This window comes from Mustela nigripes, chromosome 14 (assembly GCF_022355385.1).
Source record: "Mustela nigripes isolate SB6536 chromosome 14, MUSNIG.SB6536, whole genome shotgun sequence".
Taxonomy (NCBI): domain Eukaryota; kingdom Metazoa; phylum Chordata; class Mammalia; order Carnivora; family Mustelidae; genus Mustela; species Mustela nigripes.
Window position 1 is genome coordinate 97,326,687 of NC_081570.1, and position 23,392 is coordinate 97,350,078.

A 23,392-nucleotide genomic window follows, 5' to 3' on the forward strand; every position below is an offset into this window, starting at 1 on the left:
TGCCTGAGATTTGCAGGACAGAGCTATGAAGAAAGGAGAGAAGAGAGCTATGAAGAAAAGGAGCTCTAATAATAAGCACAAGTACCCCCTTGACTCTGTTGCTGAATACTAAGCTGAGAATGTATGGGATGAGACCCCCACATGGCATGCACAGATTGTCTGGGAGCCATAAGTTAGCAGTTTTCAGAGTTTATGCAGTGCTGGGAGAATCTGGGTTCTAGTCCACCTGAGTGGAGAGAACTCAAGGGTCATGGCTTACTAGTAGGGCTAAAATAGTTGTAAGCTCCTTGGGGCCCATTTTAACAAAGCTTAATTAAGCAAGCCCCCAAAGGATCAAGTAAATATGCATATAACTTGATTGTTAGCAAAAGGAAAGGAAGAAGGGAAGGGAGAAAAGGGGAAAACCAACAGCCTTTAAAGGAAGAAGACAAAATTTCGACACGGAATAACATAGTATTTACAATGCCTAATTTACAGTGTCTAATAAAAATTATTAGATATACAAAAAAGAAGAAAATATGGCCCATAATCAAAAGAAAAGTCAGCTGATTTAAAAAAAAAAGAAATAGATGACATATAAACAGGTATGACCAAAGTAAGCATTTTAGAGTTATTATAAATATGCTCAAGGATTTAAAGAAAAGTATGAATAAAATAAAAGAGAAAATGGAATTTTTTTTTTAAAGAATTAAATGGAACTTCAAAAATTCATGGATGGGCTTAACAGCAGATTAGAAACTGCAGAAGAAAAGATTGGTGAACTTGAAGACATACCAATATAAACGAATCAGACTTAAACAGAGAGGAAATAGACTGAAAACATAGCTTTTTTTTTTTTTTTTTAAGATTTTATTCATTTATTTGACAGAGAGAGATCACAAGCAGGCAGAGAGTTAGGCAGAGAGAGAGGAGGAAGCAGGCTCCCTGCTGAGCAGAGAGCCCGATGCGGGGCTCGATCCCAGGACTCTGAGATCATGACCTGAGCCGAAGGCAGCGGCTTAACCCACTGAGCCACTCAGGTGCCCCAGCTTTTTGTTTTTTAAAGTTACCAGAGAAAGAAAGAAAGAAAGAGACATTTCTGTTTCTGCCATGAAAGACTAACTGGTACTGGATTTACCTTCTTACTGTAAACAGCTAGAAATTGGGCTGTTTTCAGAAATTGGGTCATATGCAGAGCAGGACTGTGATTGGTTCATACTGAGCTATGTACACTGTCAAACCAAAGAGGGGAGATATGGAAAAAAACAAATGAGGAACTATAGGCTGAAATTTTTCCAAATTTGAGGAAAACTATAAATCCACAGAGCTGTAGATCTCAACAAACCCCAAGAAGAAACATTAAAAAAAAAACAATATATTATAATCTAATTGCTGAAAGCCATTGATAGAGAAGATGTGAAAGGCAGACAGAAAAAAGATACATTAAATACAAGGGAAGAAAGAATGACCATAGACTTGTCAGCAGAAACCAGTACAAGCCAAAAATCAACGAAATGTCATCTTCAACATGCTGAAAGGAAAAACTGCCAATCTAGATTTCTACATGCAACAAAAATATCCTTAAATAATTTTTCAGGCCAAAAAAAAAAAATGGTGAAGGAATTTTTCACCAACAGACTTGCACTAGAAGAAATACTAAAGGAAATTTTCAGGTGGAATGGAAATGATACCAGAGTGAAGAACTGAAAGAAAATAGACAACCTCGTAACTGGAGTTTAAGATTTCAACACCTCCTTTAGGGTAGGTAAACAAAAGATCAATAAGGTTATAACAGGGATAACACTTTGAACCAACTTGACCTAATGGCTATGTATTAGAACATGCCTCCCAACAACAAAATATTCATTCTTTTCTAGGGTACAGGAACATTTACAAATGAAGACCATATTCTAGGGCATAAAACAAGATTGAATAAATTTAAAAGAGTTTAAATCATATAAAATTGTATTCTGTGATCATAATGGAATTGCAAGAAATCACTTAACAGAAAATTATTTTGAAAATCTCTGATTATTTGGAAATTAAATAGCACACTTCTAAATAACCTGTGAGTTAAAGCCACAGGGAAAAATACAAAATATTACACATATCAATTAGCATGTCAGAACATAACAAACCCAACATACCAATTTGTGGAATGTTGCTACAATGGTGTTTAGAGGGAAATTTATAGTGTTAAATACTTAGAAAATAATAAAGATCTCAATCAGTGATCTGAACTTCTAGCAAAAGAAGAGCAAAGTAAAGAATCTAGCAAAAGAGCAAAATAAACCCAAATTAAGTAGAAGAAAGAAAATAAACATAAGTCAATAAACTAGAAAACAGAGACTAGAGTAATCAATGAAACCCAAAGTTGATTTTTTTCTGATCACTAAAACTGGTAAACTTCTAGCCATAGAAGGTAAAGAGAGAAAACATTGTTTAACACTATTAGGAATGAGAGAGATGGCATCATTAAAAATTCTACAGATGTTAAGTGGACAGTCAGAAATATTCTAAACAACCTGACAACAGTAAACTGAACTCAGATAAAATGGAAACATTCCTTGTAGGAAAAAAACTACCAATATTCACTCAAGAAGAAATAGATGAGAGATGCCTGGCTCAGTCAGTTAAGCATCTGCTTTCGGCTCAGGCCATGATCCCACGGTCCTGGGATTGAGCCCTGAGTCAGACGCCCTGCTTGGTGGGGAGTCTGCATATCTCTCCCCCTCTGTCCCTCCTCATTTGTTCTCTGTCTGTCACTCCTTCTTAAATAAATAAAATCCTTAAAAATAAAGAAGAAATAGATGAGCTTAATAGTAGTTCTCAATCTGTTAAAGGAATTGAATTTGTAGTTTGTAATTTTCCCATTAAGAAAGCATCAGGCCCAAGATGGTACAGGTGAATTGTTCTGAATAGTTGAAGAAATAATATCAATTCTACACAGACTTTTTAAGAAAATAGAGGAGGAGGGAACTTCGCAACTCAGATCTGTGATCTGATCATTATCCTGATTCTAAAACCAGACAAGGACATTAAAAGAAAATAATATTAGACCACAATTTTTCATGGACCTAGAACTTAAAACTCCTCAAAATATTTTAGCAAATTATATATATATATATATATATATATATATATATATATATATAGCAATATGTAAGCAGGATAATAGATTATGACCAAGGGGTTGTGACAGGAAAGCAAGGTTGGGATAACATTTGAAATTTATATTGTAATGGACTGGAAAAGAAAAACAAAACACATGATCTCCTCAAATAGATGCAGAAAAAAAAAAACACCTGAGAAAATTCAACTCCCATTCATGGTAGAATCACTCAGAAAACTAGTCTGCCATTTATTATTTAGTGCCTCTTGACTTCAAGTTACTCTTTTTTGCCTGGGTATGATATTGCAGCTTTCCTCCTTTGCCACCTGGTAGGTACAACATCAAATTATCTTGGGGCTGGCAGGAAGTATACTGGAGAAAGAAGAGTCATCTTTTCCTACTTCCAATGTGTCTTTTTCTTTTTGCTCCTGCCTGCAAAAGGACAGTCAGTTTCAGCAGTGCTCCAGCAGTCAGTTTCCCACCTCACAGGTGGCCTGAATTCCTCCAGTGCACCTGCTGACTTCCTTGCAGTTTCTTAATGAGTTTGATGGGCACCCCACTTGGCTCCCCAGATTTCAACAATATTCCCTACAAGTGGTTTCCTACTGGGTTTCTGGCAAGTCCAGCCAGTGTCCCAGATGGTTTTCTAAGAAGTTCGAAACAGCTCCCACCACAGCCAGCTTACTGGTGAATTTCATCAGTACTCCAGCAGACTGTTCCTTGTCTGCCAACCTTGACCCATCAACTATGAACCAGATCCGTCCCCAGGCTACGACGGCACCTTCTCAGAGAAGTCTGAATCCCAGAGTTGGGGAACATTCCTCTCTTGCACGTTTGTTCCTTATTTGAGTGTTCTCCCTCAGGGTGCTATTCTTTAAAGTTCTCTTTTATTTCCTCTTAGTTAATTCCTCGTAAATAGTTAATCATTTTTTGTGTTAAGCTCTCCTTTTTCAAGTTACCATGTTTCTCTCACCTGTTTGGGTGCTGGTCAATACAGAATTGGTACTGGTAGTAGTCCTGGGAGACAAACCCTCTAAAAAGGAATTTTAGATTTGGTCTTGTTCTTCAGCTTGAGCCCAGTGCCGTGTTCCTTCCACTGGAAATAGGGTGCTCGTAATTCATGACAAGAAGTAGCATCACAATTGAATGACAGTGTAAACTGGTTGATTGAGGTGAAGTGCTAGCTGAATCAAGTACCTTGGGAACCCAAACGGCAGCCCTCGACCTTTATGGCAGAAGAATGATGGCTACAAACCCCATGGTGCAAAATGGCTTTTCCTCAGTGTACAAAGCACTTTAAAAATCTCCTGGTTTATTATTATTATTATTATAAATCAATAAAACAAAGCTATAAGTCTCAACACTTATATCTGTTACAGACATTTGCTGATAGAAAACATTAAAAGGAAACATAAATACAAAAATAAAATTAAAAGTTTGAAAGATAAATCCACACATATATCCTATTTGAAATTTTCACTCCTAAAATGAACTTGTAAAATACAAGAAGTATCCCTTGTATTATTTGATAATTTTGACTTTGGTAACAAATCTTCCAGACATTTTAAAAATTTTTCATATTACATTCATGCTCCTGAAATTATTGTGTGTCCAAAAGCATCTTCAGATTGGTCATTGGTCATTGGTCATTTGAATAAGCTCACTTTCTTTTTTAATGGTGAAAATATGTTGTCTCCTTGCCCCAATTTTGGTTTTGCCATTGATATCTATATTGCTTTTACTTCAGATTTTACACCAGTTGCTGATTTCAGGTTGCAGTGTTCCACAACAACATTCGCTTCTCTACATTTCTTCTATTAAAGGATTTACAAAGCACTGAAACTCATAGCACATATTCAAACAGCGGAAAATGCCAAAGCTCATCGTTGGGTAGTATTCAAATAACATTCAGATCTGCCTTCAAGGTTAACATTACATAGAATCACACATCAGAACTGCCAATTTAAAGACTTATTTAGTTTTCAAAACCAGTGATTTTTGGAGAATACCACTCGTAGGATTTATATGAAGTATAAATGCATCTAACTGCGCTAATAGTGTATTTGCGAGAAAGACTCACTGTTAGCAGGCAGGGCCTTGACCTCACACTTGTAGCTCAGGGACAGCTGCAAGTGGATTGTGACTGCTGCTCTCCCACGTGCTTCTGTCCTGATGCCTGGAAATGTCGCCTTGACCATTCAGTTTCATTTGTCAGTATTTTCTGCTCTTTGCTTTCAGTTGGTATCTTTAGATTCCTTCAAATCAGTAACATCTCTATGTCAGATAATCAAGCTTTAATTCTCATAGGAGAATTATAATACTTTTTCCCCTCATTTTCTCTATCAACTGATTTTTCTGAAGATTTAGAAAAAGGAAATTGGCTGAGAGACTTCAAGGAGGAATGCCTACACGGAAACAGTAATGTAAATCAACTATAGCTCTCATCTAGGAGTTGGTGAGAATGTGAAGTATATTTACTTCAGGACATTTTCTTTTAAACATACACTTACCATATGACCCAGCGTTTCCACGCCTAGGTATTAACATAAATATGTGTCTGCCCAAGGACTTGTAAGTTTATAGCTGCCTTATTTATAGTGTCCCAAATCTGGAACCATCCCAAATGTCCATCGATGGTGAATGCGTAATCAAATTTTGGTATATCTGTACAACAGAATACCACTTAGCAGTAAAAGGATGTTGAACCACAGCATGATAGATCTCAGAAGCATCATGCTAAGTGAAAGAGGCCAGGTACAAACCACTACTGGAATCAGTGAGAGCTACTGGAATCAGTGTATGATTCTACGTATATGAGATTCTGTTAAACACAAAACTACAGTGACAGCTGATTAGCCACTGCCACAGGGACATAAGAAAACCTTTAAGAGTGATGAATCCCAAGACTCAAAGAATTGTACTGCTGGAATTAGTGAATTTGATTGTAGGTCAGTTATATCCAAATAGAGCGACCAACTAGATTACCACAATTGTTTTCTTTTATATCATTAATAATTAGAAAATGAAAGTTTACAGAAAAATATTTACAATAGCATACAGGCATTTGAAATACCTAGAAAATAATCTCTAAAGAAGTGTAAAGACTTCTGGGCGCCTGTGTGGCTCAGTGGGTTAAGCCGCTGCCTTCGGCTCAGGTCATGATCTCAGGGTCCTGGGATCGAGGCCCGCATCGGGCTCTCTGCTCAGCAGGGAGCCTGCTTCCTCCTCTCTCTCTGCCTGCCTCTCTGCCTGCTTGTGATCTCTCTCTGTCAAATAAACAAATAAAATCTTTTAAAAAAATCATTCTAAAAAAAAAAGTGTAAAGACTTCTGCGAGATAAAATTAAGAGGTCATAAAGAAGATCTGAGAATACCGACCGATTTTTTTTGTTCCTGGATTAAAGATTCAATATGGTGAAGACAGGAGTTCTCCTCAAATTGATTAATAGATTCATTCTAATCCCATAAAAATTCCAGCATGTTTTGCCTCTTTCTCTGATTCCAGGTTTTATATGGAAGGGCTAAAAATAGAAAAAACAAAATAGGTGGACTTGTTCTGTTCCATACCAAGATTTATCATGACAATATAGTAATTATAGCACCATTGGTAATGGTGCAGGAATGGTCAGTGGATAAACGGGATGGAGGAGAAAGCCCAGTAACACCCAGTTTTATGTAGACATTTCTATATGAGATTTCTATGATAGAAGTGACATGCCTGATGAGAAGGGGAGACCATTGATTTTTCAGTAAGTGTGTTGAGTAGCCGCCTGGAAAAAAAAAAAAGTTGTGCTACTATCCCCCATCAGGCTGAAAAAGATCTGTTTTAGTGCACTAAAGTACCAGGTGTGAAAGGCAAATTTGTGATGCTTTTAACAAAGAATATAGAATATCTCCATCCTTAGGAAGGATTTCTTCAATAAGACACAGAATCATTAGCTATAAAGGGAAGGATTCATAAAGTTGAGTACAATAAAATGAAAAACTACTATCATTAAAGGACCATTAAAAAAGATGAGAAAAAATCAGAGTGGGAGAAGATACTGTCTGTTGTGCTACAACATTTGTTTCTGTAACACCAGTAAGTTTATATATGATTGGTAAGTAGGTGGGGTAATGATGTCAATTTAATGAAGGTAATATTGGTTCTTACTCCATTTTCCCCAGCAAGCTAATGTTTTGTGTTATTAAGTAGCAGTGAGTAAACAGAATATACAGAGTTGAATGCCTCATGTACCGTGCATGGTGCCCATTCACCTCGGTTTGGCCTCTGTTCTCAATTTAGACATGTGCTTTATCTTAAAAATCATTTATTGCACTTTTTACCTTTTCTTCATTATTCAGTAGCTCCAACTCCCCTTATAACACTTTCTTTCAAGCTATCTTTTATTTTTTTTTTAATTGTTATTTAAAGGGGCGCCTGGGTGGCTCAGTGGGTGAAAGCCTCTGCCTTTGGCTCAGGTCATGATCTCAGGGTTCTGGGATCAATCCCCGCATCAGGCTCTCTGCTCAGCAGGAAGCCTGCTTCCTCCTCTCTCTCTGCCTGCCTCTCTGCCTACTGTGATCTCTGTCAAATAAATAAATAAAATCTTTTAAAAAAATTGTTATTTAAAGACAAAGTATTTTATTTACTCTGGTATTTTTATTAGGAATTTAAAATATCTTTTTAAAACTGCCCTAGTATTTTTAACTGGGGTCATTAGTGATTTTGCTAGGCTCTGGTTACAAAGTTGCAACAGGTTTTGAGAAGTCAAACCTAATGTATTTTCTCTGTAAGCTCTACTTTTTGGGGAACATAGTTTTACAGAAAGTACTGTTTCTAGAAAGTACTTTTTAAATTTTTTTATACTTTTTTATTAACATATAATGTATTATTAGCCCCATGGGTATAGGCCTGTTTATCGCCATGTTTACACTTCACAGTGCTCATCATATCACATACCTAACTCAGTGTCCATAACCCAACCACCTTCTCCCTATAGAAAGTATTTTTTAAAAACGATTTATTTATTTGTTTTAGAGAGCGAGCACAAGTGGGAGGGGCAGAGGGAAAGGAAGAGAGAATTTTTTTTTTTGAAGATTTTATTTATTTGACAGACAGAGATTATAAGTAGGCAGAGAGGCAGGCAGAGAGAGAGGAGGAAGCAGGCTCCCCGCTGAGCAGAGAGCCCAATGTGGGGCTCGATCCCAGGACCCTCAGGTCCCAGGACCTGAGCCGAAGGCAGAGGCTTTAACCCACTGAGCCACACAGGCGCCCCAGAAAGAGAGAATCTTAATCAGTGAGCACTGATTATACTTAAACACTGAGCACAGAACCTGCCTTAGGTCTGGAGACCATGACCTAGGCCGAAACCAAGAGATGGTTGCCCAACTGACTGTGCTACCCAGGCTCCCCCTTATTTCACATTTTTGTAGAAACTCTCCCTTTGCAACATATATCTGGCAAAGGACTGAAGTGCTTTATCAATACTAAGCCACAGTTATTTCACACTTTAACTTACTGCCTGCAATTGTATTGTATCTTACAGTAGATGGAATCTTTTGATTTTATTTTATTTCTTTTTAAAGATTTTATTTACTTATTTGACAGAGATCACAAGTAGGCAGAGAGACAGGCAGAGAGAGAGAGGGGGGAGAAAGCAGGCTCCCTTCCAAGCAGAGAGCCCAATGCAGGACTCGATCCCAGGACCCTGTGATCACGAGCTGAGCCAAAGGCAGAGGCTTAACCCACTGAGCCACCCAGGTGCCTGAATCTTTTGATTTTAATAGCCAGGGTTGTTTTTTTTTTTTCTTTTTTTAGTGATAAAATAGCAGTGCATTTTGGAAGCTGTTAATTACTTAGATTTGATAAAGTACTATAGTAAAGAACTACAAATCAAGTTGTAGAAGACAGGCACCCCAACAGAGAAGTGGCAAAAGCCTTGAACAGTCACTTCACAACAGAAGAAATCTCTATGGCTAATAAATACTTGAAAAAGAACGAGTGATGCCATAAATCAGTTGCATGTTAAATACACAGTGAGATGCCTTCACATGGTGGTGGAAGTTTAAAAACCTGACTACAAGTGTTAATGTGACATAAAAAGATGCATATGGCATGATTCCATTCATATGAAGTTACAAAAGAGGCAAAACTAAGCTGTGGGAATGCATTATGTAATTGGTAAAACAAAAAACATTTTAAAGAAGAAATCGACATCACAAATATCAAGATTGTGGGTACTTTTGGTGGTGGAGGAAGGAGAGATGATTGCAGGTGTACAAGGGGGCTTTTGGTCTCCTGGTGATACTCTGCTTCTTCACTTGGGTGGGTTTGCTTTATTATTACTTGTTAAATTTTACATATATGTCTTATGTACCTGTCTGTATATTTCAGGATAAAACACGAAAAGGGGAATGATCAGTTACATCAAATGTTGCTGCTAGGCTAGGTATTATGAGGACTGAGATTTGAGTATTGGGCTAAGCAAAGTGGAAACCTCAGATGAACACAGCACATTGTCTCAGTGGAGTGGTGGGACAGTGATCTGATTGGATTGGGCTCGAGAAACAGGGAGGAAAGAGGAGTTGGAGACCATGAGTAAACAGAACTTGGAGGAATTTTTATGTAAAAAGAAATACAGTAGGGACTGGAGGTGATATAGAAAGCTTTACACTAAATATATAGAGTATCAGGAGAATATCAAGATAAATTTTCTGGAACGCTGAAGGCAATAGGGTAGGGTAGATGTAAGGCGAGAACTTTTTATATGTATGGGATTACCCATCTTTGGAGAGAGGATGTGAAGGCGAGAACTTTTTATATGTATGGGATTGCCCATCTTTAGAGAGAGGATGTGAAAATTTGTAAAACCTACATTGGTAGAGAATTAACATTTAAGCCCTTTTTAAGTCTTGGTAATATATGTATGTGTGTCACACAGAACATTTCATATCTGCTAATGGAAAGAATCATGAACATCATCTTGCTTAACACCACTTTGCAGAAAGAGAATGAGGCTCAGAGAGATTAAGTGCTTGCTTAAAATTGTACCATTACTAACAATCCCCGACTAAAACAGAGTAGCTTGCCCCTCGGATCAGTGCTCTTTTTATAGTATTATCTATAATACAGTTTGCTCTTAAATCGGGTTTTTCAGGTTTTATATAATCAGGATATTTCATAGTGGAATTTATTTGGATAATATTTCTATTAGCCTTTGTTGCAAAACAAATCACCCCAGAACTTAATGGCTTAAAATAAGCATCATATATTATTTCTCATGAGTCTATGAGTTAGATGAGCTCAACTGGGATCACTCATGTGGCTGCAGTCATTGGCACCTTCACCAGAGTTAGAGGGGCTAAGATGGCCTCACTTACATGGCTAGAACCTTGGTGCTATTTGTTGGCTGGGGCTCTCTCATCATAGTGTAACCTGGAAGTACTTGGTGGTGGAATCATTCCAAGAAAGCAAAGATGGAAGTCTAGACTCCTGAACCCGTACATCATCACATCCTCTGCATTAAATTTTTCAAAGCAAATCATAAATCCAGTCCAGATTTCAGATGAAGCAGCAAGCTGCCCCATCTCTTGATAAGAGGAGGCACAAAATATTGTGGCCATGTTTTCCTATCTATCATAGATAATTATAAATTTTAGTCATTAAATTTATTTTCCAATGTTAATTTTTAGTTAATATGAAGCTAAAAGCAATGGATTTGGGGAATCTAACAATGTAGTTTAGCCAATGCATGAGAAAACATATTTGACAATGACAAAAATATCTTAACAAAAGAAAGTTCTGTTTCAAGCTTTTTTATCCTTTGTGATATAAAACAGATAAAAGAAATGCTCATTTTTAAATAAAAAGTTGGGTAAGAACAAGGGGAAAAACTTACTGAATATAATCTCTGTTGCTTATAGTATTGGCTAAATCATTTTCTAAGATTGCTACTGTTAATGTTTTATTGTCTTTGTGGATTTATTTCATGTTACAGAATATAATAGAATGTAATACAACTAAAAAGAGCAATTAATAATTTTCCATTAATTATAACAGTGTATTAATACACATATATATAATATGTAACATTATTTCCAGATACTGTGCCAATTATATTTGTGTAAAGTTTCATGTAATTTACTTGACAACTGTCTGTATTGCGTACCTACTATGATTTCACAGTGTTAAGACTTGGGACTGTTATTCTGAACCATGTAGACATCCTTTATGTTCCATCCCAGGAAGGAATCAGGGAAGGTTCTCTAAAGAAACTTCTTAAGCCAGGATGTAAAGGATGAGTAGATAGATGTTAGCTGAGGTAAGAGTGGGAAAGGGAAGAGGAAGTCTTCCAGGAAAAGGGACGACTTGGACAAAGTCCTTGTGGAGGTAAGCAAGTTCAAGAAACATTAAAAGAACTTAAAAAAAGTCCCCCAAACAAATGGAAAAACCAATTATGGCTAAAGCCTAGAATGCGAAAGGGTGAGGCAAGAAAGAACCTGAAAAGGATTTTCATACTGAAGATCATAGGAAAGCTTTGATAGAGATTTTTTTGTTCAGATCATTATTTTGGAGAAGTCACTGGCTGCAGTTCGGGTAAGGGACATAGCCGGAGAAGAGTAAGTGTTGACCCTATGATACCAACGTTACAGACCATACCTAGTGCTATGAATTAGGTGAGTGTGAGAATGAAGAAAAGTGTATAAATCCTAGACATATTGAAGAGATTGAATCAACCCGATTTACTGACCAGTTGTGGAATGGAGAGAGGAACCCAGGATGGCAGACTCTCTGCCCTCCGGCATGGAGTGCCATTAACGACTAGGGAGCATACGGGGAGGAACAGTTTTGAGAAGGCATTGTTGTGCAGGATTTGCTACAATATCCCAAATCTGTTTTGAGGCTAAACCCTTGGGTCTCTTCTTTGTATTCTCTACTATTTGAAATAATGTTTTCAGTATCAGTTCACAAAAATGTTGGTTCATATTCAGGAAAACTCAGTCACATGTAGCAATGCTGCCATAACCTGACTTTATACTTCTGATCTGAAAGATTTTACTTTAGTGTGAATTCCTTGATAGGAATTTGCTATTCTGTTGCCATAGTGTATTTCATTAAATAATGTACTTCTTAAATTTTTGAAATTACTTAAAGAGAATAATGGCTAAGAAGCAATATGTGAGTACCTATCTTAAGCCTTAAGCCTTTTATTCATTAAACTAAAATAATCTCATAATTAATATTTGTCCAAATTTTAAAACTTAAGTATGTTAAAACAACTTCTAAAAATTGTTTGTTTTTATTTATACCAGAAAAAAATACATAAGGTAGCTTGATAAAAATGAAATCTGTATACACCTGAAACTAATATTATATGTCAACTATACTTAAATTTTAAAAAAAAGAATAACCATGTCCCACAAAATATGAAGTCTTATCATTTGTGGATTTCTCTTTCCTTCAGATATTAAGTGGTGATAATTGAGGTGATAGAAAGTTAGCTTCCTTTGACAGTAGAAATCTGTTAGTCTTTGTAGTTTGAATTTCATAGCTATCTGTAGATTATATTAAAGTATATTTAGTCATCCTACATTATTGTCCTACTTTCACCTAAAAACATTGCTTAAAATTTTCTGATCCTCATTCTAGAAGATACCATATATTCAGTAGTGTGTTTTCTCCTATGTGTTCTCAATGGACTGTATTTTCTATTCTCACTATTTTGTAAGTTTAAAGCAACCTGTTTTTTTTTCTTTTTTTTTTCCCCCTTAGGCACTACAAGGGCCCCCAGGGATGGGGAAGTACCAGGGGTGGACTATAATTTCATTTCTGTTGAACAGTTCAAAGCACTGGAAGAGAGTGGAGCACTATTAGAAAGTGGAACGTATGATGGTATGTCCCCAAATACTAACAACAGCAGCAACCCAGGAAACTATCTAAATGGCTGGAATTGCTTCAAAGGGAATTTGATTAGTAAAGTACCATTTTTTTTTTTTAAGTTGTTTTCTCTTCGTCTTTGGGAACGTTTTCTTTCTGTGAGCCATATGTAATTTACAACCTAAAATGGGATTAAATAGTAAGCAGAAGCATTCCATCATATTATAAAGCTGATTGTGAAGAATATACTGAAAGCCTTCAAACCAGACAGTTTGCATATTTTGTAGTAATTCATATTCATCATATGAACTCAACAAGTGTTTGTTGTTTGCTTTCTATTTGTGGTTAGGATTCCAAATGCTGTGCACTTTAAATAATCTATAGTGTGGCTCTCTTGGAGAAAAGAGAATATAGATTGGGGGGAAAACAACAAAAATGGAATAATTGGTTTTCTTTTCATATCTCTTCTCTACTCATTTCTGGGAAGTAGAGACTTACTCAGTTTCAATTTTTAAATGATGCTGTGTTCCATCCTCTGTTCTCCCTTCCCTGGCACGCTTGTCCACTCCCATAGCACGCTGTACTTCTCCGTCATTGCTTTCTTGTGCAGTGGTAGTGGCCTTTTTCACAAACCTTGTGGGAAAACCATATCACGTCTTTCTTAGTAGTATCTTAATGCCTAGAGATGGTTCAGTAGTGTTCAGTAAACACTAACCTTGTATTCCACATATCCAAGTCTGTATTGGTGTTCTAGCCAAAAGAATAATTCTTTGTAATTTCTCTTTAGCTGGACCCTGGGCTCAAAATGGTGGAGTCATCATTTACTCCTTCCCTCTCTTTGCAGTTTCCATCTGTCTGTCACCAAATCTGGCCATTTCTTTCTCTGTAACAGCTTTCATGATGCCTTTCTTTTCACTCACACCTCCTCACCGGCTCCGGACAAGCTCAGGTCTGGGCTACTGCGGCCGTGCCTTCCCTCTGTCCAACCCACCTGCCCATTGCTGTCATGCTTGTCTCCCCCGAGTGCTGCCCGGCTTGTGCCTGTCCTCTTCAGAGTCTCCCGAGATCTCCTTTTGCCTGCTTATGTATGCTGTGCTTTGTCTGCATTCTCACAAAATGTGTCTTGTGTACATGCATGTATTATTCACATCAGGACTGTGCTCTCGATCTCATCCAGTTTTTAACCGTTCTCCATTATTTCAGTGTTTCTTAGATTCATTCATGTCACTGTCCTATATTTACATGTAATCATTGCCTTTTAACCACTGCACAGTGCTCTGCTGCCTTCTACTGAACCCCTCTTCTAGTAACTGACTTCCAGATTGCTTCAAGTCCCCCTGCACCACCACAGATAGAGCCGCAGCATTCTCCTCCTCTAGACCTGTGTGAGGATGTCCCCTACCCAGGGGCAGAATTGTCGGGTTATAAGGTCTGCGAGTACTAAGTCTGATGAAGGAGTCGCGGCCGCTCCGCCGCTGCATTCCCGCGAGCCTTGCTTGGGGGCTGGGTTCCTGTAGCACTAGAGGAAGGATTCCATGTCCTCACTGGTCTGCTCTTTCATTTGGCCAATATGAAGCTTGTGGAGTGGGAGCTCCTTTTAATTCTAGCTTCTCTGGTAGTCAGAGAGTTGGAGTACCTTTTTATATGCTTGTTGGTGTTTTGGACTTCTGCAAGTTGTTTTTTCATTTGTGTCGTATATTTTTTTTCTTTAAGTGTGATCTCAATCCACATTCCAATTTATGGACTTTCCTCAGATAGTTAGGTATTTATTTAGATGTTAATTCCTTATTGGACACAGATATTTTCTCCCGTTTTATCACTTCATATGCTTGTCCGTTTGTCTCTTTGTTAAGCAGAAATCCTTAATTTTTGTATGTCAGATTTATCACTGTTTTTCTTAGGGTTTGTGCTTTTGAAGTTTTGTTGAAGAAGTCCTGCTCTGTCCCTTGATCACAAAGGCATTTTCCTTCATTTTTCTCTGTTAAGTATAAGATCATGAGAGATGACAAAGTGGCATATTACATATTATTAATTGCTATGTGCTAAATTTAAAGGAAATGCAAATTGAGGTAGACCATTTCACACCCATAAGATTGACAGAAATTTTAAAGTCTGATAATTGTGGGAAGAGGAAACTCCTGTATATTGGTGGCAAGAGAATAAAATGATACAATCCCTTTGGGGTGCATCTTGGCAATAGCTAGTAAATTTGAAGATGCACTTAACTCTTACCCAGAAGTTCCCTTTCTGGAAGCCTGCTCTAGAGAAATCTTTATCTATGTGCCTACATAGTCACATACCAGCACAGTTATTACAGCATTATTTGAAATAGGGAGAGAACGGAAACAGCTCTGTTTTAGTAGGGGAATTCATAATATTTACTTTAACTTGTTCATGAAAATGGACTATTATACAGCAATTAAATAAACTTGAATCTACATATATGAACAGGAACAAGTCTTAGAAATATAATTGTATAAAAGGAAAGTTATCAAAGAATACAGTACAGCATACTGTTTATAAAAATATATGAAACGTTAGAAAAACCTTTATGAACCTTTAATGAAAACAATGGTATTTACATATTATGTATGCATATACATTCATCCTAATTGTACACAGTGTGCAGGGAAATGACACATACCAACTTCAGGAAAACTCAGGGAGAGCATGGGAAGCACTGACAGGAAGTTAGGACCTTAACTGGACATGTAAGTATGTCCTTAAACAGGGAGAAAATGGAGACCTGAGAGGAATCTAGCAAAAGTTAAATAAATAAATAAGTTTCTAATATAAGTATCTGTGGTTTTATATGTATTTAAAATATTTGATAGTTGGTAGTTCTATTTGAAAAATAAAACCTTCAGAAAAGAAAAAAGAGGCAGGAAAAAAACCTCTCCAAAACAGTTTCAAAAAGATGAAAACCTTTTTCTGTCATTAACTATAGTCAAGATTCACAGACCATGTCATTTTTATGCCTTGCTGTGTCTCAAATCTTGATATTTACCAACAACTCAAGAAAAATACTCAATTTCCTTATAAGCAATGCTAGTATTCTTTAAGTCCAATAATTATGTTTAAATAAGGAAGTGCCAGAATTTATTATGAAGTCCTAAAATCTTACTGATCATGGCGGCAATCAAAATATCCTTAATTTGTCTGATTTCACCCTAGAAGACAGGTAAACTTCCTAGAGTGAGATAATAATTACTAAGACTACACAATAAAACATGTGTCTAATGTTGCTACTAAAACTACCATCCTTAGGGAAGGAGGATTTTTGATTTTTATCATGGAATGTCCAGATTCCTGGGTAGCATGATCGTTGGACACAATGCAGGAAAAATTGAGATCCTGGAGCATCCTGTTCCCCAACCAGACCTCTCTTTGGAATATTTCTGGATCCTCCATCCCAGAAAAGTATGAGCTGGCCTCTTTACTGGGTCCTTGTTTTACTCTGGGCTAGAAAGTTTGCAGAGACCCTCTGAGTCTGTTTTAATACAAATCTTTGCATCCATCTACCTGACGGGTAACTCCATTTCAAATGTGGACTTGGGAGCAGTGGATTACTTGAGTGGGGAGAGAGACAAGATGTAGCCGAAAAATTTTTTGGTTTGATTTCATTGTTTTGTCTTGAATATTTTAATGACAATCACCACACAAACAAAGTCAGATGTCCAAAGAATTTATCTTAATGCTTTTCCCACAAGGCACACATGGCTCAAGGTAAATTGATTTGTAGATTTGCCTCTGTATGGTGGTGAACAACCTATGCTTTTTTTCATCAGAGACAAATAATTCATTATATAACCCATTAATTTATTTTATGTGATGAGCATCTTAACTGCCTCTTTAGGAGTCCAAGAATTTGATTAGAAGGTGTGATTTTAAAAATAAATAAATGAAAGAAGAGTGTGAATATTTTATTCCCTAACTATATCTTTCGATAGCATTAGCATAGTGGCTGATAAAAGGTAGAAACTAGCAGGAGCCACAGATTGTTAATGTAGCTGGAACTTTCAAGTGGTTTTCCATTGTATTTGGCTCCCTACTGGGAACTGCATGACGAATTAAGATACTCAGTTGTTTTCATCCTACTCTGGAACATTTATTTTTACTGCGAAAATTCCTGATCTTCAAGACTTAGAATATTAAAGTATTTCTTGCTTTCCTGAGAGTAAGCCAATATTGAATTATGCTAATAATGTCTCTATTTGTTCAATAAATTGTCAAATAAAATAATTAGAATGCTCAAAGAACCTAAAAATTACTTTTATATAAACAGCCTACATTTCAGCACACACTGGTTCTTAGCTTTATCCTTTACCCACATATTTCCTCATTTTACCAAAATAGTTCATTATGTTACACATCAGAATGAAATTACTTGAGTTCGTTTTCTCTTCTTTTACTCCCACTTCTTATGCCAGTTAGTCTTACATGAGAGCATTGATGCATTTAAATTCACAAATTAGGCCCTAATTTAGAGCCCATGCAAATCAAGCCCTGTAGGAATAAATAATCTGTATATATATAGTCAAGTTCCTATCCTTAGTACAAATAGTATTAAGAAGTTAGCGTTAGAATGTACATGGTGAAGGACATTTGAGAAATTAGTTCTTCTGTTTTCTCCCTCCTCCACTCCCAGGAAGAAGTGTTTGGGTTTCCTTTTGGCCATTCAGAAACCTTGGTATGAAACAGCAGGGCAGAGACATGGGATCGTTTTGTTCTGCCTCTCAGTTCAACATCAGTCCTTTCAGCTGCCTATTTTGTCCATTTCAGGAAACTTCTATGGAACTCCCAAGCCTCCAGCAGAACCCAGCCCTTTCCAGCCAGATCCCGTTGATCAGGTCCTCTTCGATAATGAGTTTGACACAGAATCCCAAAGAAAACGAACTACATCTGTCAGCAAGATGGAAAGAATGGACAGCTCTCTACCTGAAGAGGAAGAGGACGAGGACAAGGATGCTGTCAATGGCAGTGGAACTGCAGGTTTGTAAATAGTAGAACAACTTCTCATTGATCTTCCGGGTTGGCTTGAACACGACACGGACCTGGAAGCAGTAGAATCTCTCCCAAAACATGCGTAGAGCAAGTGATGCAATTCTAATTATTTGTAAAAGGTTGTGTGTGGAATGAAGTGGGTCTCTGTCAACCGTCTTATAAGCTGAAGTGAGGTTTCACCAAGTGGCAGTTGTGATCAGTCCGTGATAAGCTATCATTAGAAATAATGTAACCTGCCATGATCCCACTGCTTGAAAGATTTGAGGTTCTGGGAGATGAGAATCTGGTTGGTCTACATCGTACTTTACAGGGTATGAACAAAATACAGTTTTAAGATACAGGCTTCAACTAAAAACATGCCAGTAAAAATTATCTGGAAGATGTGTTAGCGCTATATTGAGTTTAAATTCTGAACCACTAAAAAAAAAAAAAAAAAAAAAAAAAATCTTTTTCCAGACCTCTTATTTTTCACTAAATGCAAAACCAACAGAAATTTAGTGGTGAAGAATCTTCCTTCAAGTACCCCTTAAAAAATGCAGTGGTTGCTTGAAAGACTCTTACCCTTCTAATTGAGCTTATAAGTAGGAAGCTACAGAAACTCAGCAGAACTAATTCTGGGCTGTTTATTATAATATGTTTATTCAAAACGCTACAAGATGAGCTTCACAAGGGCTGGAAGTTTTGCTTGTTTTGTTCATTGCTCTAATCCTCACACCGTAAACAGTGCCTGGCACAAAGTAGGAACAAAGAAAAATATTTCCTTGATACCCAATAAATGGATGAATTTGATAACATCCCCAAATTTGCAGAACCCATTACCATATTATTTTCCCAAAGCATCGGTGTTTTCTTTCATCAGCTACTAAAATTTACCGTCTTAATATGTCCATTTGTGTCGTGCTGTGGAGTGTGAGTCCTGTCTTATAGTCCTAACATCTCACATAGCTACGCCACATAATATGTTTGATGTTAAATTAATTACCCCAGTATACTTGGGTGTAGAGACTGAAAAGAGGCCTGAAAAGGTTTAGGTGAATTCAGTCTAATTCTTTACCGACGTTTAGTTAAGGGAAATCATCACACAGTACAGCCATTTGAGGTTGATATCAGCTTTGTTCTCCCACCAAGTGAATGAAATCTGTTAACATTTTTAAATGTTTAAGACTGGGATTAGAGACCATAAATCTGTCCCAAGGTGGGAATTTACGTATTCTCATTTGGGGCAGGGGGGGGGGCGGGTGTTCTCTTTTTACTTCCTAATGCAGAGCTTCTCAGTGACCACTGCAGTTTCTTGGGAAGGAATCCTCTCTGTGATCTGCATAGCTTTGTGTTTGTCTTGTAAACCTGTGGTTAAACCAGAGGTTACTAAGTTTTGCTGGTGATATTTAAAGGGCAAGTATCCAAGAGTGGGAGGCAGTTTGTATTGTGTGTGGGCACTTCCGCTGGATTATATATTTCTTTGTAAGAGAAAATATCCACACTATTTAACGAAAAAAACAAAAACAAAAACTCAGGACTAAAAGCCCTTGGTCTTTTCTGAATAAGTACGAACTCTGGTTGTTAACTTACTGAAAGCTGTGGAAATGTGCTTTGTGTGTTGCTTTTGAGGACTAGAATTCCTGCCTTGAAAAATCAGAAAATTGTTAGTGATGGCAGGGGTGAGGGGATAGTTGAAGAATAATCTGTATACACCAGTATGTGTATTATTTTATATCTTGCTGAAGAATTCATGTGAGAATGCTAATATGCCCACATAGGAAGACATATGTTATACAATAATGCTAAAACTTTTTTCCAAGTGTTGACTGTTACATAAACAGTATTTTCAAGTCATTGGCTATTAAGCAAACTCTCTCACACAGTCACCTCAACTGTGTTCAGACAAGTATGAGAGATCATATAGTTGCATTTGTTTTCCTCCAACATACTTCTGTCCCAAGATTGTGACTCCCTTCCAGACTGATTTACAGATTGGGTGCCTTTTAATTTCTGTCACTTTTTTCCGCCTGGAGAATGAATCGTGTGTTTTATTCTAGCTGCGCATTCAACAAATAGTTATTGAGCACCTGCCAGGCCACTAAGTGGTAGGCATTTTTCTAACAGCTAGGAATAAAGCACTGAACAAAACAGACAAAAACTCCTGTCTTCATGAACTTTGCCTTCTAGTGGGAGAGAAAGAATTATCCAACATGAATCAATGACATATGGCATATTAGAGAGTGCTAACGAGAAAAAGCAGAGGAGGAGAAGGATAAAAAGTGGTGGCGGCCAAAGTTTGTGATTTTAGGTAGAATAGCAGGAAAGATCTCACTGAGAAGAGGATTTTGAAAGAAGTGATGGTATAAACTCAAAATATCTGGCAGGAGAACATTCCAGCCAGAGGGAATTTTAAGTACAACTGCCTTGAGGTGGGAGCATGCCTGGAATATTCAGACAAAGGCAAGGAAACCAATGAAGTTGGATTCAGTGTGGACAATGCATTATATGTGGTTGGAGCAGAGGGATGGAATGAAATAGAACAACGAGCAGTGAGATCAGTCGGATGGTGATTGGGGGCGTGTGGAAATGCATATTATGTAGGATCTTATACGTCGTCGGAAGAATTTTGCTTTTTAAAAAAAGAATTCTGCTTTTTATTCTGAGATGAGAAAGCTTGACGGGGTTTTGAGTAGAAGAGTACCACGATAAAACAGATTTTAAGAGGCTCGTTCTGGTTACTGAATTGAAAACAGGCAGTAGGAGGGCAGGCATAAACAGCGATACGAGGTAAGAGGTTATTGCAGTAATTTACACGAGAGATAGTGGTTTGGACCAGATGAAAGCGTGACAGGGAAGTGGCCTGAGCCAGTAACATTTGCTGAGACTGGATTTGAGGTCTGAGAGCACAGGGTCAAAGATCACTTCAAGGTTTTTAACTTGAGTATCCAGAAGAATGGAGTTGCCTTTATTGAGATGAGGTAGAGGCCCCATTGTGTAATGGTTAGCACTCTGGACTTAGAGGTGAGGTAGATTGTTGTCGTCATCGTCGTCGTTGTCTTTTTAAAGATTTTATTTATTTATTTGACAGACAGAGATCACAAGTAGGCCAAGAGGCAGTCAGAGAGGGAGGGGGAAGCAGGCTCCCTGCTGAATGGAGAGTCTGATGTGGGGCTCTATCCCAGGACCCTGAGGTCATGACCTGAGCCGAAGGCAGAGGCTCAACCCATTGAGCCACCCAGGCACCCCGAGATGAGGTAGATAGTAAGAGGAGTCCGTTTGGGTTGGAAAAGTGTAGTAGGAGCTTCAGTTGGGATATTTTAAACTTGAGGTGCTTGTTAAACATCCAAATGCAAATGTCCTATTTGAAGTTGGATCTAAAGTCTTAGTCTGGTCTGAAGATGCCTGTTGAGACATCATCAGCAATAGAGCATGTAGAGCAGTGAAACTGACTGAGATCACCAAAAGAGTAACTCTAGGAAGAGAAGAGGAAAGGTCCAAAGACTGAACCCTGAACCTCTACGGTGTGGAGCTCAGGCAGACTGAGAAGGCACCAGGAGGGTAGAGGGGCCTAGAAGCCAGGGGAAGAGAATGATCAACTATGTCAGATGCCATCTATAGGTCAGATAAGATGGCTACTGAGAACTGATGTTTGGATTTCACTTTGTGGATGAAACAGGGTCATCCGATGAGATTAGGGATGAGGGGGAAGTGATGGTAGATTTAAGAAGAAGAGTATGAAACAGTTATCCAGGAGAGTGTCAGAGTGAACGGACTAGAGGAATTTCCTGTGATTATCGTACACCATTATATGCTCTCTTGAGGTTAATGATCACGAATTAAAAGTGGACGAGTTATTGTAACCTGCGTCCAGCTGCACGTGCCAACATAGAGCAGGTGGAAAGAGTTAAGCAGAGATAGGCTTCAGCTGGGCACATATGCTGAAGTAAGTTTGAGGCAGAGAAATTTGTAGCGTTTGCAAGGGAGCGACGATCGTGGCTGATCATGGAACTTAAATTGCCTAAGTAGGGCGATGAGGACATGGCAAGGGCGCAGATGAGGGGTGAGGAATGGTGAAGGGTAATAAGTAGCAGTAATAGTGGATTATAGGACTTGTTTGAATGAAGGACAGTGGGAGTAGAAGTACTATATGTAATGACATCTAAGTCCTCTCCGAAGATTCTGATTACCCACAGCTTGGAGTTGTAAGTTTGAAGCTCATGAATTGTGAATTCCCTAGACAGTAACCATATTTTAGTATTCTCACCTACCTTAAGGGCGCTGGGACTCTCAAAGGATTGTGCTATCACCAACAGAGAATTATACTTAACAACAGAAAGTCTAGTGAGTGTAATTTTTTTTAAAAACTAGTATTATTCTAAAGGCCTGTGCTAAATGTGTGTGAGAGAGGTTTGTATAGCCGTTCAGAGCGTAGACCACCTATATTTGAATCCTGACTTTGTTATTAGCAGCTGTGTGACCCTGACTAAGTTAACCCCACTGTACCTTAGTTTCTTCATCTACAATCTAAAACACACGTGTATAGTAAATCATCATAGGGCTGCTGTGAGGACCATGAGTTCATATACATAAAGTGCTTCAAGTATAGCCTGGTCCATGAAAGGGCCCCCCAACCCCCCCTGCAGACATTTCTGTGAGTCGCACACTCACTCACATGTATTCCCAATATTCCCAATTGATTCTAGTGCGGCATTTGCTGCTTTCCCAGGCTGGCGTCAGAGGTGCTCTACTGGGTTGGTATCACTTAGCAGATGAAAAAAATTCGATACGTCTATTTGTTACCTCAAAAAATGATAGCAGAATGTGAACATAATACACAAGGAAATTTGCATTAAAAGTTTGGCATTTTGTTGGAAATGAAGAGAGCTGTTGGAAGCGAGTGTAACTTTACCTACTTTGTTCACTGCTCTGTGTTCAATGGCAGAAAGCAGAGAGAGGCATTCTGAGTCATCTGATTGGATGAAGACTGTCCCGAGTTATAACCAAACAAACAGCTCCATGGACTTCAGAAACTATATGATGAGAGATGAGAATCTGGAACCACTGCCCAAAAACTGGGAGATGGCCTACACCGACACAGGGATGGTCTACTTTATTGAGTAAGCAGATGTCTGTATCTCCTTCAACATGCCCTGTCGCTGTGGGGCCGGTCTTCCCATTGCTTTATCCTCATTCACACGGCTTCCGTTTCTTTTGTCTTTCTTTAAAAAGATTTTTCATGCAAGTAACTGTTGATTCTTTAATCTGATGACTTCCCTGGATGATATTTCATTTTTATTTGACTTGGATAAAGGAATCCTGTATTTGATTTATGGTTTTATAAAAGCAGGAGGATTAATAGCAGGTTTATCGCTAATAAAGAAACCTGTAGGCATGGAGGGTATTTTGGCTTGCTGTTTTTTTAAACTTTTGATAGGTGGTCCAATTTGCTGAGCATTTCAA

General features: G+C 37.9%; 1 protein-coding gene across 2 annotated transcripts in view; it reads left to right on the top strand.

Moving 5' to 3' along the window:
* Positions 1-23,392, top strand: part of MAGI3 (membrane associated guanylate kinase, WW and PDZ domain containing 3) — a 238,322-nt gene that overhangs the window by 145,565 nt on the left and 69,365 nt on the right. For both annotated transcript variants that reach the window (XM_059375780.1, XM_059375779.1), the window contains exons 3-5: positions 12,845-12,964; positions 17,732-17,941; positions 22,875-23,049. In XM_059375780.1, the coding sequence (XP_059231763.1) occupies positions 12,845-12,964; positions 17,732-17,941; positions 22,875-23,049 (505 nt within the window). The remainder of the gene's footprint in view (positions 1-12,844; positions 12,965-17,731; positions 17,942-22,874; positions 23,050-23,392) is intronic.